The 15,854-nt window shown below is 40.7% G+C and overlaps 1 protein-coding gene across 1 annotated transcript in view; it reads left to right on the top strand.

Annotated features, from left to right (window-relative positions):
* Window positions 1–2,093, top strand: part of LOC118736251 — a 455,149-nt gene extending 453,056 nt beyond the window's left edge. Inside the window, exons 9-11 of the mRNA XM_036466344.1 lie at window positions 1,182–1,543; window positions 1,615–1,863; window positions 1,962–2,093. Coding sequence (XP_036322237.1) covers window positions 1,182–1,543; window positions 1,615–1,863; window positions 1,962–2,093 — 743 coding nt within the window. The remainder of the gene's footprint in view (window positions 1–1,181; window positions 1,544–1,614; window positions 1,864–1,961) is intronic.
* The last annotated feature ends 13,761 nt before the right edge of the window (window positions 2,094–15,854 follow it).

The raw sequence follows: 15,854 nt of genomic DNA on the forward strand, positions 1-15,854 counted from the left end.
AAAGTTTTTAGCCAAGGATCCAATGTATATCCCTATGAAAAAAATATTATCCAACAAGTAAACAAAACTACTGTTTTTAAAATTTTTGCTAAAAATAAATTCCCCAAAGAGCCTCATTTGAAATTATTCAAACGAATATATGTAATAGGTGGCATACGCGGTACGTCTGACTCGCGAGTCATTTGTATACGTGTTGACTCGCCTTCGACTACACACAGTTGAATCATTCAGAGTCATGCCGGGAGTCATGTTGGTGTAACTATAACTTATTTATTTTCACAAACACATTCAAACCGACGCACCGTGTATGCCGCCTATAACATCAAAAGCAAATCACGAATATTTTGTTAAGAATTACAGTGCACACTTTCTTATTTTGTATCTAGTAGTTTTCTTATTTTAAGATTGATCCAAAAAAATCATAATAAAGAAAGAAGCCAAAGCAGGTATTTAAAGCACAGTAAAAAAAATATTATTAAAAGGACTATATTCTCTTTGACGTACGTCAAAGGTCAAGTAGAAGTGGGAACTTTTATGGCTGCCCATTGATAGCTCGGTTATGTAGCTTAAGATATAATATTTTAAAGACATTTTTATCAAAGTTTATAAATATGACATTTGACCAGTTTTGTTACACAAATACTCCTACGACTACAGGCAAAAATATTGGCTACAATATGTAATTTTTTTTTGCCATATATACGTTTTATCGGTCCACTTGCAAAATATTCGCATTCGCAAAAGCTCGGCATTGATTATTGCGAATGCGAAAGCGAATGCGAATGTTAAAATTAATGCGGAAGCTCCGAATGCGCATATTCGCAACAACCCTGGTACCTATGATCAGTATAGCTATGTCATCTGTTCACGCAACTACCCTGATGGCTTTCGGTGTAGCACGGAACAGGAATTCCTTTGACATGAAGCTCTATAACCCCACCCTGATATACATACATACTACATACGTAGGTACATATGTATGTATAAGCACCAAATAGAAAACACATTTTGAAGATGAAATGCGAAGGGTAGAAAATTCGAATCTTGAGGGAATATTTTATGCGAATTTTTAAAGTTTAGTACTCTTTTCGGAACATTCGTGGTTTTGAAGGGTTTTCAGCTAAAGATAACAGATAACTTATTTTGTCTGCCGCTTTACATATATAATTCTCTTTACATAGATTCACGCTCGCTGATTAAGACAAAACAGAGTTCTTCCTCAAGTGCCATATCAAATTTAAGCGTACCAATGCCTGCCATAGCAATGCCAACGGTGGTGGTACCTCCACCGGCGTCATCGGCTGTGCCTCTTAATACCAATAAAACTCAAAATATTGGCAACTTACCCACCACTAAAAATTACTTTGTAACTCCCAATGTTCAATGCACGATAACTACAACGACCGGAACATCTGCAGAGACCACATACTCTCGTCATGGGATACAAATGCAGCAAGAACAACGGCAAAAGTCACCAAAGAAATCTACTTCTCTGCCGACACCGGCAGCACCACAAATGTTGCATAGCCCGCCTGGTAGTAAGGTTAGCTTAATTCAAATATCATTTAGAAATTACGAATAGTATTTATGTTAACGGAAACTGTTTTTTTTCAGATGCTAAGCTATCCACCAACTGCGAGTCAAGCTGCAGCGATGTGTACAAATGCTTTGAGTTTGTCCCCAGAATCATTTCATGACCAAGACTCACCTCTTTCCCCGACACATAGCTTAAAGTTTCCCAGGGAGAATCAGAGGCGTGCCGGTCATATACACGCAGAGCAAAAGAGGCGATATAACATTAAGAACGGGTTTGATCTACTGCATTCGCTTATACCGCAACTGCAACAGAATCCCAATGCCAAAGTAAGTAAAAAAAACTTAGCTCAACGTAATATATGTATAAAATGTATAATGCAAAAAAGTATAGAATAAAACTCAATAAAACTCGCTTAATCTTACAGCTAAGTAAAGCGGCTATGCTGCAGAAAGGTGCGGACCATATTAAACATTTGCGTGCTGAACGTAACCAGTTGAAAGATCAAATGGAGGCATTGCTTAAAGAGAGAGACATTCTTAACAACTCACTAACGTAAGTTAAGATACCAATAACCATACTGTTATTGCTTCATTATTATTTCAAGAGAAATTTTTTCTATTTTCGCTGAAAAATTAGAGACCGTACTGAGTTTGCATTTTGGAATAAAATGCAATCATTTTTGTCAACTTTTAGTACAGTCAAATTAAAGTACAAAATCGGGCATCTGTCGATTTTTTGCATGGTGGTCACATGGACTCAGCAGGTCGTGGAATCAATGCCATCTAGAAAGAAAATATGCTCAACACTTTATTTACTCAACGTTTTTTCTTAGATCAAACCCCTGCAGGGAGTGACGTTAGCTTATACCTAACTTTAGTCTGTTTACGCGAACACTAGTGCTAACTATTAACTGTTTATTTTGTTCGAAAAAAGCTAACTACTTTTGTGGGGCGATGGCCGCAAAAAACTCAGACCTGGATACATTACATATTAACTAACTTGTAACTAACTACTTTTGGACAGAAAATATCAATAAAAAGCATTTTTTTAAATTTTTTTTATTTAATTTACATTCAACATTGCATATTTGTATATTTGTTTACATATTCTGCAGTAGTTGGTCCTATATCCGAATTCCGTCAGACATAATATCAAAATGATAATATAAAATTTAGAACTTCCCTTTATTTGTCCTGAATACGAAAAAGGTTTTGTGAAGTGCAGAAAAAAAATTTATTCAAAGCATTTTTGTACGAGGATTTTTAAATAGAAACTTGTAAAGAACACAACCTCCCGATTGCGTCTGCATGACTTCTGTGTTCAAAATACTAACAGAAAAATCGCCGTGGAGATAACTAACGCACTCAGAACGACGTTTTGTCAAAACTACGTTAAATTTAATAACAACGTATACATGCAAACAAGCGGGCTAGGCATGGGTAACCCCACATCGGCTATCCTTATGGAGGTATTCATGCAGAATTTGGAAGAAAGGTACATAGATTATCTTACGTCTTATAACAAAGAAAAATGAAGAACAGATATTGGAATACCTCAACAAACAGCACAGCAACATAAAGTTCACAATGGAACAAGAAATGGAAGGATAGCTAAATTATTAAGAACTGACGATTAAAATAAATAAAAAGACCAGTAGTCTGCAATATGAAATTTTTAGGAAGCCCACAGCCACAGATACAATAATACATAATACTTCGAACCACCTTCATCAGCATAAAAAAGCCGCCTTTGGACAGATGACCAATAGAATTGAGCAAATACCACTAACAAAGAAGGATACAAAAACGAACTGAACGCAATATATGCCATAGCGGCTAATAACGGATACAAGAGAGATCTTCTTCTTCTTCTTCTTATTTGGCGCTGTAACCGCCTAAGCGATTTTGGCCGAGTCCAAAACAGCACGCCAGTCATTTCTCTTCTCTTTTCTCTCGAAAACTCCAAGAGCCGCCTCATCAGATGCTTTCATTGTCCATGCTTCCGCGCCATACACCAGCACAGGCATGATGAGTGACTTATAGAGTGTGATCTTTGTACGACGAGAGAGGACTTTACTTCTCAATTGCCTACTCAGCCCAAAGTAGCACTTGTTGGCAAGAGTGATTCTCCGTTGGATTTCAAGGCTGACATTATTATTGGTGTTAATGCTGGTTCCCAAATAAACGAAGTCGTCTACTTTTTCAAACTTGTAACTGTCAACAGTGACGTGGGTGCCACGTTCCCACGACAGTCGGGCCTACGTAACCGGAACGACCCAGATTTATATCTGGCCAAGGACTGTCACTCCAGCAACACTCCCCAAAAAGTCTTTGGGGAATTTGTATGCTGCTACAACAACAACAACAACGTGGGTGCCAAGACGCGTATGCTCTGACTGTTTGTGTGCTGACAGGAGATACTTCGCTTTGTCCTCGTTCACCACTAGACCCATTCGCTTTGCTTCTCTATCCAATCCCGAGAAGGCAGAATAGACGTAGCCCTTGTTTTTACCGATAATATCGATGTCGTCGGCATACGCCAGAGGAAATCCGAAGGGAGCACAAAAACAGAAAGCCAAACAAAGAAAAAAACAATGACACAAATTGGGCGGTATTAACCTATACTGGAAAGTCAACGTACAAACTAGCAAAGCTGTTCCAGAAAAACAACCTTCGCACATCATTCAGAACAAATAACAACGTAGGACGGATACTGCGGAACACCACAAATCAAGAAGACCCATTGGATAAACAAGGAGTGTATAAACTAACTTGCAAATGCCAGCATAGTTATATAGGTCAAACAGGACGGAAAATAAAAACAAGATTTCGCGAACATATAAGGGACTATAACAAAAAGACCCAGAAACCGAGTGCAATACCAGAGTCAAATTTTGCTTACCACATGTTTAACATCAAATGTTCACTAACGCAAATAAAGCGAAACTACTGCATGTACAACATAAAGGCCAACGACTAAACGTACGGCATTCCCACGACAGCCGGTTCTACGTACCGGAATGACTCGGGTTTTACCTTACCAAGGGCTGTTGTTTCGGTGATCTAACCCCGTTTAGGTCGGCGAAGTATCTCAGAAGTTGTTCGTCCATAGGGCTACATTCACTACGTATTCTTCTACTCAGGGCTGGCATCGAGTCAAACCCAGGGCCAGAAATCTACACCTGCTGTGTATGCCGGAGATGACTACACCACAACTCCACCTCAGTCAAGTGTAATGCCTGCGAGGGGTGGAGTCACCTTAGAGTCTGCTCAGGACTACGGTCACATCGACAGTGGACCACGTCGTACGTGGCCCCCTGTTGCTCAAACAGAGCAGCCTCCACGGCTAACCTCAGTCCGAGTCTGTTCGAGCAGCCCCACACAGTCACCACAGCACAACAACATAATAACACCACATACCATACCACAGCCACGACAGACCACATAACACACACAACCGCACCACTACCCACACGCCGCCGCCAACAACTCCTGGTTCCCCCTACAATCTGCACGGTATGTCAGACCAGGATATTCCGTAATGTGACATCAGTCAAGTGCAACACCTGCCTTGGCTGGTGCCACTTTAGGGCATGCTCAGGTCTGCGTACCACGCGAGATTGGACTGGGAACTTCGAGGGCCCGTGTTGCGCTGCTCGGTCGCAGACCTCAACTGCGACGCCTCCCGCCACCACCACTGGGCGGCAACCATCACAGCAGCGCACACAGCCAACGGCGGTAAGAACACACACATCCCTTACATCCCACATCACGACACGTCTCCCGAACCACATGAAGCTCCTACAATTTAACTGCAACGGGCTACAGAGCAAGATTGAGAAGATAACCGTCTTCATGTGTCGGCATGGTATATTGATAGCTGCGGTCCAAGAGACGAAGTTGCACAGCAATTCAACTTTGTTGAATTGTGCCGGGTACAACGTGCACCGTCGAGATCGCGAGCGAGATAATGGTGGTGGCTTAGCGTTCATCACGCACCACACCGTGCAGTATCGTCTTATCGAAGCAGACATCGACCGCAGGGATACCACCCTAGAATGTCAGGGCATTGCTATACGGTCAGGCGATGTTGAGCTCGAAATATTTAACATATACATACCCGCTGTCACCTGCTGCCCGGCAGGATATCACCCTGATATAGGTGCGCTCCTCAGAGGTGAAAACCGTATGGTAGTAGGTGACTTTAATGCGCACCACGATCTTTGGCACTCAAGCCTGTCAAACGATCGTAGGGGAACAGACTTGGCTGAGCAGATAGACGATTCGACATTCTGCACAATGAACGACGACGCACCCACCAGGATTATGGGTAACTGCAGTAGCTCGCCAGACATCACCATAGTCAGCGCTGGTCTGATAAACAGCATAACATGGCGACCTATGCTGACTTTAGCATCAGAACACCTACCCATAGTCATCTCGATAGATAAACCAACCGACTTTGCTTCCGCCGAACACCGGACCTATATCAACTTTTCTAAAGCTGATTGGAAAGGTTACGCGGAGTTTACCGAAAACACCTTCACAGCGCTTCCCATACCAACCGACGTCCATCTCGGTGAACGTAAGTTCCGCAGGGCTGTCACTGCTGCTGCAGCTCGCTTCATACCGGCAGGATGTATAACGGACCCACGTCCAAACTTCCCTGCCGCAGCGGCTGTTCTAGCCGATGAGCGTGATAGCCTTCGTCAGGCCGATCCCGGAGATCCCCGTATCAAGGGATCTCAACGCGGAGATTCGGCAACTAGTAAACGTACATTAGCGGAAGAAGTGTGAGGAGCATCTGAAGACCTGTAACTTCACCTCTGGTGTGAGCAAGCTTTGGTCAACCGTGAGGTCACTGTCTAATCCGACGAAGCACGACGACAGAGTCGAAATTTCCTTCGGCGACCATGCTTCGTCGGACCCGGAGCGATGCGCGAGCTATTTTAGCCGGCAGTTCATACTGCATCCACCGGTGGACAAAGCCAAGCGTCGAGTGACCAGAAGGCTGCACAAACTGCCAACAACTTGTGCCCCCCTTGATATCACTTGCGGTGAAGTTCAGGTGGCCATCGGGAAGGCGAAAGCCTCCAAAGCCATGGGTCCCGACGGAATATGCATGCTGATGCTGAAAAATTTGGGTCCTGCGGGGATAGCGTACCTAACGGAGGTCCTCAATTTGTCTATGGCCACTCTCATCATCCCAGACATCTGGAAGGTGGGGAGAGTGGTCCCACTGCTCAAACCGGGGAAACCTGCCAACAAAGGAGATTCTTATCGTCCGATAACACTCCTTTCCCCGGTAGCGAAGACACTCGAGGCCTTGCTACTCCCGTATTTCACAAACCACTTGACCCCAGCGAAGCATCAGCGTGGTTTCCGTAAAGTGCACAGTACAACAACAGCACTTAACGCCATAAACACTCAGATAACTCGTGGCCTAAACCGAAACCGTCCCTGTGAGAGAACGATTCTAGTAGCGTTGGACTTGTCAAAGGCGTTTGACACCGTCTGCCATTCCACGCTACTAGAAGATATAGAGGCCTCCTCTCTCCCACAGAGGCTCAAACGGTGGTCGGCAAATTATCTGAGTGGTCGACACTCGTCGGTAATGTTTAGACACATAACGATTAAATTCAGAAAAATAAAACAGGGTGGTGTCCTTTCCCCGCTACTGTTTAACTTTTACATTTCAAAGCTCCCTCAACCACCAGAGGGAGTCTCGATTGTCTCTTACGCCGACGATTGCTCGATCATGGCGACTGGGAATGGAATTGATGACCTGTGTTCGAAAGTAAACGGGTATCTCTCCGAACTTTCTTGCTTCTTCACTGCGAAGTGTCTAGCCCTCTCCCCTACGAAATCCTCTGCGACCCTGTTCACAACCTGGACGAAGGAGGTCAGGCTACCGCTGGGAATTCACGTCGATGAGACACCAATTCCGACGGTGAATAACCCCAAAATACTCGGAGTAACATTCGACAGCCTGCTCTCCTTCTCTGCGCACGCAACCGCTATTGTCAATAAAGTACAGAGCCGCAACAAGGTCCTCAAGTCGCTAGCCGGCAGTACTTGGGGCAAAGACAAAGAAACGTTGCTGGCAACATACAAGGCAGCGCCAGTGTGGTCGCTGGGGACTAGTAGACGCAGTGGACGAAGCTACAGACTGTACAGAACACCGCACTCAGGACAGCGACAGGATGCCTCCTGATGTCGCCCGAACACCATCTCCACAGCGAGGTGCAAATGCTCCCCGTAAAGGAGCACAACATAATGCTCTGCAAGCAGTTCCTGATCGGGAGCCACAGAAGTGGCCACCCAAACAGACAGCTGCTTGCAGAGGAGCCCTCGCCTAGGCACGTCAGGAGGCATCTATATGAACTGACGGACGAAGTCCAGAGGTTCATCAAGCAACCTCTGGACCCGTCAGCTTACCGACTGGCCCTGAACGGCATTCACAGGGAGTCAGTCTCGAGTTATGTAGACTCTAGACCTGTGAATGCCGTTCTAGGCATACCGCCCCGGACATAGACGAGACGGAGCTTCATCTGCCTCGGGAGACACGAACGACAATAGCCCAACTTCGCTCCGGCTACTGCAGCAGGTTAAACTCCTACCTGAGTAGATTGAATGAGGATGTGCCAAATGAGTGTCCGGCATGCGGAGATACCCCACATGACTCGAAACATCTCTTCGCATGCCCGGAAAACCCGACAACCCTAACGGCCTTGTCCCTGTGGACCAACCCTACAGAAGATGCAGGCTTCCTAGGGCTGCCGTTAGTGGAACTTGACGACAACGACCGAGATACCAACCGTAGCCGCTACAACAACAACAGCTAAACGTACTAAAAAATATGGAATTATACAAACTAAAAAACCTTCGACGGCAAAATAATAAACGAACAAACAAATACCGCATCGGATGTTATATTCGAACCCTTAAAATTAATTTACGAGAAAAAGAAAAATGACAACAAAGCAACAGGCATGGACACTCCGAACACACCACAAAGTACCACCAGGACAAAAATCACCGACTTTTACCTACCTGCAGGCAAAAACTATACAACAACGGATGTTAATATCGAGACAGCGAAGATTAACCTATTACCTGGCTCACATTCGAACATTTTTATGCACAAAAAGGCATGTGTTGTATAGTACACTCCGAGCGCTACGGAGATTTTGCTTACCCTGGCTGCATGTTCTAGTGCACAAGTAAATATATGTAACTGTTCTCCAAATTGCGATCCATTTTTTTCTCAACAGAATATTTTAGAGAGTAAAATTTTGCATATATGTGTTTTAATATTTATATATAATTATTTTTTAAATAAATAAAACCTATGTAAGATTTTTTAATAACAATGAAAGTGATGGTTGAATTGTCAAAATCGGTCAATTAGATCGTCTGTAATTGAATATTGAAGTAAAGGGACAAAAAAACAATTGTCTATATATAAGAAAAAAAAATAAAAATTTTGTAAAATCAAACTTAGACATTTGTTTAATTGGCAATAGCTATGAAAAAATACCACTGCTGTTTGGAAATAAAATATCACATAATTCAAGTGGCCCGTTTCAGAAATTCAGAGTCATATTCAAGATGAAGAAATGTGTTTCCTGCTCGTTTCTTTCTTGTATCTCAAAGCATGTTGTTTTATACATACAGTGAAACCCGCTTAAGTACCCCCCGCTTAAGTAACCAACATTTTTGGACACCGTGAATTTTTTAATATAATCTGAAGAAAATCCCTCTCTTAAGTACCTCCCCGCTTATTTACCCAACCCGCCTAAGTACAAAATTTTTCGTGCCCAAATTACAATTTTACTTAGAATTTTCCCCTTTTAAGTGCTCTTTTAAAATTCCTTAAAATATTTACGTACTTTGAAATTCAGTAGCAGCGCACAGTGGTTCGGATCGCAAATTTAGCTGGACGGAACTATTTAAACAAATACTCGTTAATGGATCTTTACATAGACAGTTTTGCGCGACTGCAGTTCAGACGTGTTTTTCTTCGCTCCGCGCTTATCTGGCTTTTTAAGCGTTCTTTGTGAATTTTAATTCGCTTTGTTAGTGCGAAACTCATAATATACTGAGATAGTGACTCTTAATAATGTGAATTTCACTGACTCAATATTTATTAAATGTAAAAATATTCATACAATGCCTTGTCTTTATGGTCAAAAAGTTGATCGTACACAATCTAAAGTGCAGTGTGCCGGGAGTAAAAACTTATTTCACCTCAAATGTGTTGGTATTTTCCAGGCCGATCTGGACTTCTTACTCTCATCTAATAAGCCGTTTCTTTGCAAAAACTGTACGGATGACCGTCGTTCATCTCTCCGCTGCCCTTCCACACCCGTTGGTTCGGGTGGGAGCACTAGTGCTAAAGAAGCTCTTAATTCAGACTCTCTAAGAGATGACTCAAGTGATATCGCTACTGAGCATGACTTTCAATTGAAATCTACACTGCTAACTGTGGTTAAAGAACTTTCTGCTCTCAGGGCAGAAAATGCTCGTATCTTGTGTTTGCTAGGTGCTTTGCATGAAGACAAAATGCAGCTAATAAAGAAAAGTGATGATTTGCAGAAGTTCGTGTTTTGCAAACTAAGCTAAGCGACAGGGATGCCGACGTATCGTCGTTGACTGCGGAGATAAAAAGCCTTCGCGGCATTGTTGACAACTTTACTGGCCTCAGTGCAAACCGCGCTACTGCTGTTAACAAATGTAAGGAGATGATTGACAATGAAAATCAATCTCTTTTACGCTCTTCTCCATCATACCCAGCCGCCGGCTCTCTGCATGGGACTAATGTTACTGCTGCTCATGCTGAACAGTGTTTACCTACACCAACAGAAACTCCCTCATCTGCTCCGTCTATTAAGTGCGCGGTATCGAATGCTGGTCTGGCCCCCAATGGGTCTGCTAAGCGCATGGCGCTCAATACCCATGTTAGCTATGCTGCTGCTGCCGGTACTAACTCAATTAAAGCTAATGTTAACAGCTCTGTTATCACTGCTGCTGGCGCTGTTGTTGATGCCGACGTGGATGTTAATTCTTTGAATGCTGATATTGATGTTGTGCCTGATGCTGGTTCAGAGCCTGCGGTTTTTTTCTGGCTCGAATGGTTGGAAAACTGTGCCTCATGAGACGAAAACACCGAAACGTAAACAGGTTGTGGTTGGTCGAAATAAAAACGCTGACCTCGACATTATCGTAAAAATGAAGTGGGTACATGTATCCATTTTTAAGCCGTCCGTTTCTACTGATAAAATCATCGAGTATGTATCTAAACAGTCCGGTATCGACATTAAACATTTTGCATGCCACAAGCTTATTAAGAAAGACGAACCTTTAGACAAGCTTCGAAGCATAAATTGCAAATTTGGAGTTTCGTATGCATATTATGAAGATATCTTGAAGTCTTCTGTTTGGTCTTCTGGTATAAATGTCCGACCATTCCGCTTTTTTCAAAGCCCCTTCGGAAGCGCACAAGTAGTTTGAATTCTGGCAACTGTAGCTCAGCTCCTAAGGGTCTTCAAATTTATTTTCAAAATATGTCTGGAATGCGGGCTAAAACCAAAGAGATATTTTTATCAACGTCCCGCGTTGACTTTGAAGTCTATGTTTTTGTGGAAACATGGCTGAATGCTGACTTTCATGACGAAGTGTATTTTAATCCAACTTTATTTAATGTATTCAGGAAGGATAGAGATCCGGTGAAGACTGGCCACTCCAAAGGTGGTGATGTCCTAATCGCCTTAAAGCGCTGTATCCGCTCGTCGTTACATCAATTACACGTAAACAGGACGTACGAGATAAATTTTCTGGATAGCCTGCTTAGTTTAAACTTAATTCAAATTAATTCATTATCTAATAAGTTGTCTAAAATTCTTGACCTTGTCTTTTTTTATGAAAATTCAATATTTAACTTAGAGGAATGCAGTTTTCCGGTTAGTAAAACTGATATGCATCATGTGCCCATAATTATTTATTTGGAAATGTTTGATAATTTCACTGCAAGGAATATAACGTCTGGGTTCTTTAACTTCCGCGAGGCTAACTTTCAGGCTTTCGATATTGCCTTGTCTGAAATCAACAGGCACTCTGTTTTTATTTCTAAGATCGTCTCAGAGTGTTTTGATTCTTTTGTGTGCACACTGAATAATCTTTTTTCTAAATATCTTCCGCTGCTGCCGCCTAGGATTCATAGATTACCCTGGTACACAAGTATCTAGAATCTTAAAAACAAAAGAAACAATTATTATAAACTACATAAAAGTCAGCTCGATAATGTTAATCTCAAGGCTAAATATATCTCGTTCATGAGACAATTTAACATCTTGGATAAATTTCTTTATAACAAGTATATTAGTAAATTTGAGTCTGATTTGAAGGAAAATCCCAAAGCCTTCTGGAGCTTCATCCGTTCCAAATCGGGCTCCTCAAATATACCTTCCTGTATGTACTATAATGGTAAGTGTTCTGAGTCGATTAGTGATACTGTCGAATTTTTCGCTGAGTTTTTTAAATCAAATTTTGTCGTTGATGACAACTCCCCCCAGGTTTCCAGTTAACTCTTGTCCTCCACAAGGTTTAGACTTTGGATCGATGTCTTTGACAGAATCTGACATTATCAGAGTCATATTCTCTCTTAAAAAGTCTTTTAAATGTGATTCCGACGGTATTTGTCCCTTTTTCCTTAAGCAATGTCATTCCTCCGTTTGTGTTCCACTGTGTATGATCTTCAATCTCTCTCTTCGTTCAGGTGTTTTCATCGAGCGCTGAAAAGCAGCGTCCATCACTCCCATCTTCAAGTCAGGTCGTAGGAATGATGTTTCTAATTACAGACCTATCTCTAAACTTACTGTTTGCTCCAAGCTTTTTGAGAAGGTGGTAATGGAGAAACTATCTTTTGCCCTAAAAAGTATCGTGAATCCTCGTCAGCATGGTTTTGTCGGTGGTCGTTCTACCGTAACGAACCTCGCTGTTTTTTCTGAATTTTGTATATCTGCGTTCAGAAATGGGTCCCAAGTGGACAGCATCTATACAGATTTCTCCAAGGCGTTTGATAAGGTATCACATTCAATTTTGCTTCGTAAATTAAGAAGCATTGGTTTCCATTCGGTTTTCTTAAATTGGTTAAAGTCATATCTTTCAAACAGAACTCTGTTTGTTGAAATTGAAAACTGCAGGTCTTCTCAATTTGCCGCTACTTCGGGGGTGCCCCAAGGCAGTGTGCTTGGTCCGCTGTTGTTCGTCCTGTTTATTAACGATATCGGGTCCTGTTTCAATAACTCTGATTACCTGCTGTATGCCGATGATCTGAAACTGTTTCGTAAAATCAATTGTGTCTCCGATTCGAAGAAGATCTGTTTAATCTCGAAGTATGGTGCCAAAAAAATATGTTATCCCTCAATATAAAGAAATGCTTCCATATGACCCTCGCTAAAACATCTAAAATTTTTCTAACTAACTATTATATCTCAAATGTACAACTCGCTTCTGTTAATGACTTTGTTGATCTTGGTGTCGTTTTTGACTCTGGGTTCACGTTTGTTAATCACATATGCCATATTCTTCCGAAGGCTTACAGGAACCTAGCTTTTCTGCGAAGGCATGCGAAGGATTTTAAGGATCCCTATACAAGGAAAACTCTTTAACTCTCTTGTTCGTTCAAAGCTTGAATATGCCTCGGTTATCTGGAGCCCTATATATAATTTCCACGCACTTCGTATCGAACGTGTCCAGAGAAAATTTATTCGGTTTGCACTTCAGCCGCTTCGATTCTCTGACCCTCTTCCGCCCTATATAGCTCGTTGCAAGCTTATAGTTTTAAACTCTCTTGAGTGAAGAAGACATGTCCATTCCCTTATGTTTGTTTATGACCTGATTTCTGGCGTCATTGATTGTCCGGAATTACTTGTGCATATCGGTTTCAATGTCCCGAGCAGAATATTGCGGTTTGTCCCGCCGCTTTATGTTATCCCTCCTAAAGCTAATTATTGGGCTCAATTCCCGATTTGGAGGGCTCTTACTGAACTTAATGCAATTTAAAAAAATTTAAATATTGACTTTTCTATTAGTAGGCAGTCTTTCAGAAGTTTAATTGAATCTGTGTACTCCTAGTGTAGTTCTTAATTTTTTACCTATTAATTTTATTCTAGTCTGTAAGATTCTTTGTAATCATAGACTCAATAAACATTGAATTGAATTGAACCACTTCTTACCTAGGGGATTTTTGGGTCGCTGATTACGAATCTGAAGTCACTTATCAAAAATTCAAAATGGCGGATCCAATATGGCGGAAGAAAATTAAAAAAAATCGGTAGATTTCTATGAAACTGGGTATCTGGGGGTTTTCTGGGTCGCTGATTACATATCTAAAGCCATTTACCAAAAATTCAAAATGGCGGATCCAATATGGCGGACGAAAATTCAAAAAAAATCGGTAGGTTTCTATGTAACTGGGTATCTGAGGGGTTTCCGGGTTGCTGATTACGAATCTAAAGTAATTTACTTTATTTACTTCGGAACGAGCATTTTCATCAGATATTTCTTTCAATTTACTAATCACATAATCACGGACACCTTGTTGTCTTTTAGAAGTTTCAGCAACACTTCTCCAAATGTCAAACAACTCACTTCTTAAGATTTTATTTACCATGACTAAAATTTAAATTTAATTTAATTTTATAACAGCGCTTAAAGATTTGCATGCCTGTTGTATAATTTTTTAATTTCAGAAAGCTGAAAATTCGCGAGTTACTATTTTTTTACTCTTACATAACCAAAGTTTTTATAACTCCAAGTATTTTTCTGTTTTAACACACAACCCCTATATATATCTATAGCGGAAAGTGTAATTTTTTGTTTATAAAGTCAATTTGCAATTATGCAAATATCTGCGAGTGCAATTAGCAATCTTTTAAGTTAAATTTCAGCTTTTAAAATAGAGTTCTCAAATAGGCGGCGTTGACTTACTTTTTTTGCTTGTTTTCATATGTTAATGCTTTAATAAATGCAATTTCTATTTGAATGTATTGTCAGGAATGTATTCCAAGTACCATTAAGTATTTTAAAAATAAAAAAAATTTTGACTTTCGTCCAGCTAGATCTGCTATCCGAACCACTGTGCAGCGCTACACACCTTCGGTAAAAAAATTCAAAAAAATCAACAGTAATTTTTAGCCACTTGAAACTTGTACATTATTACACTAAAATTGAATTGGCTATAAAACTGTACACTCAAAAAACACTTCCGAGAAAAAAGTTTGAAATTATGATGCATCTTTTTTTAAGTGTTCTACAAAATCTTAAGCTTAGGTTTATATGGTATTTGTTAGGGAATGAACTGTATTTTAATTGATTGAAAAATCTCATAAATTAATAAATAAACATAAGTGGCAAACAAAATCATTTTGAATTTGGTACAAAATGATATGTCCAACTTTGGCTTTTTAAACAATTTAATTCTTGTAAAAATTACATACCATTGCACTATATTTTTTTTTTTAATAAAGGTTTTCTTTACTTGTTCATATGTATAAATAATGCTACGATTTTGGGTTTATACTATGTGTACTTCATTAAATGTTGTTAACCAAGTATTTATGTAAGTTAATAAGAAGATGTAAATAGTAATTATGTTCGCTTAAGTACCCGTATAGAGGTACTTAAGCGGGTTCTTTTAAGTACCCAACCCGACTAAGTACCTCAAAAAGCTGACATTATTCGTGAGGTACTTAAGCGGGTTTTATTGTACATACAGTAAGACCCTGCGTGTATCTAAATTGAATAACTGTAGAACATCCCCGTTGTAAAAATCTGAAGTAAAACCTTGATGAAATTCCTTACCTAGATTTTTATAAATTAAAGAAGAAACTGTAAAAGAACTCCTCCAAAAGGCCTTCTGAAATACGTCCTATAAAAGCCCTTCTGGAAGGCCTTCCATGGGTAGCGAAAGAAGAAGCCCTTCAATTTGTGCCACTCCATACTAAAAAGAAAGGAGAAAGGAATGTAGAGTGGAAGGCCTCTTGACTCTCAGGAAGGCTTTTCGGAAGGGCTTTTAACTCCTGAAATTATCTACTGGAAAGGTTGACCGTTGGTACTTGCCACCTCTGTGAAATCAGAGAAAGTTGGTAAATATGACTATACCCTTCGATTTTCAACATTTTAAATTTTGAACGTTTACCATATAAAGAAGACATCAGCCACTCTTACTGCTTTAGTCGTTCCTTCCCTTGACTGCCATCAACATTATAATTTTTTATGATCTCTGGTGAAGGGATCCTTTCGATGTTTTCGAT

The sequence above is a fragment of the Rhagoletis pomonella genome, unplaced genomic scaffold (genome assembly GCF_013731165.1).
Source record: "Rhagoletis pomonella isolate Grant_MI unplaced genomic scaffold, Rhpom_1.0 Rhpom_scaffold_00003, whole genome shotgun sequence".
NCBI lineage: Eukaryota > Metazoa > Arthropoda > Insecta > Diptera > Tephritidae > Rhagoletis > Rhagoletis pomonella.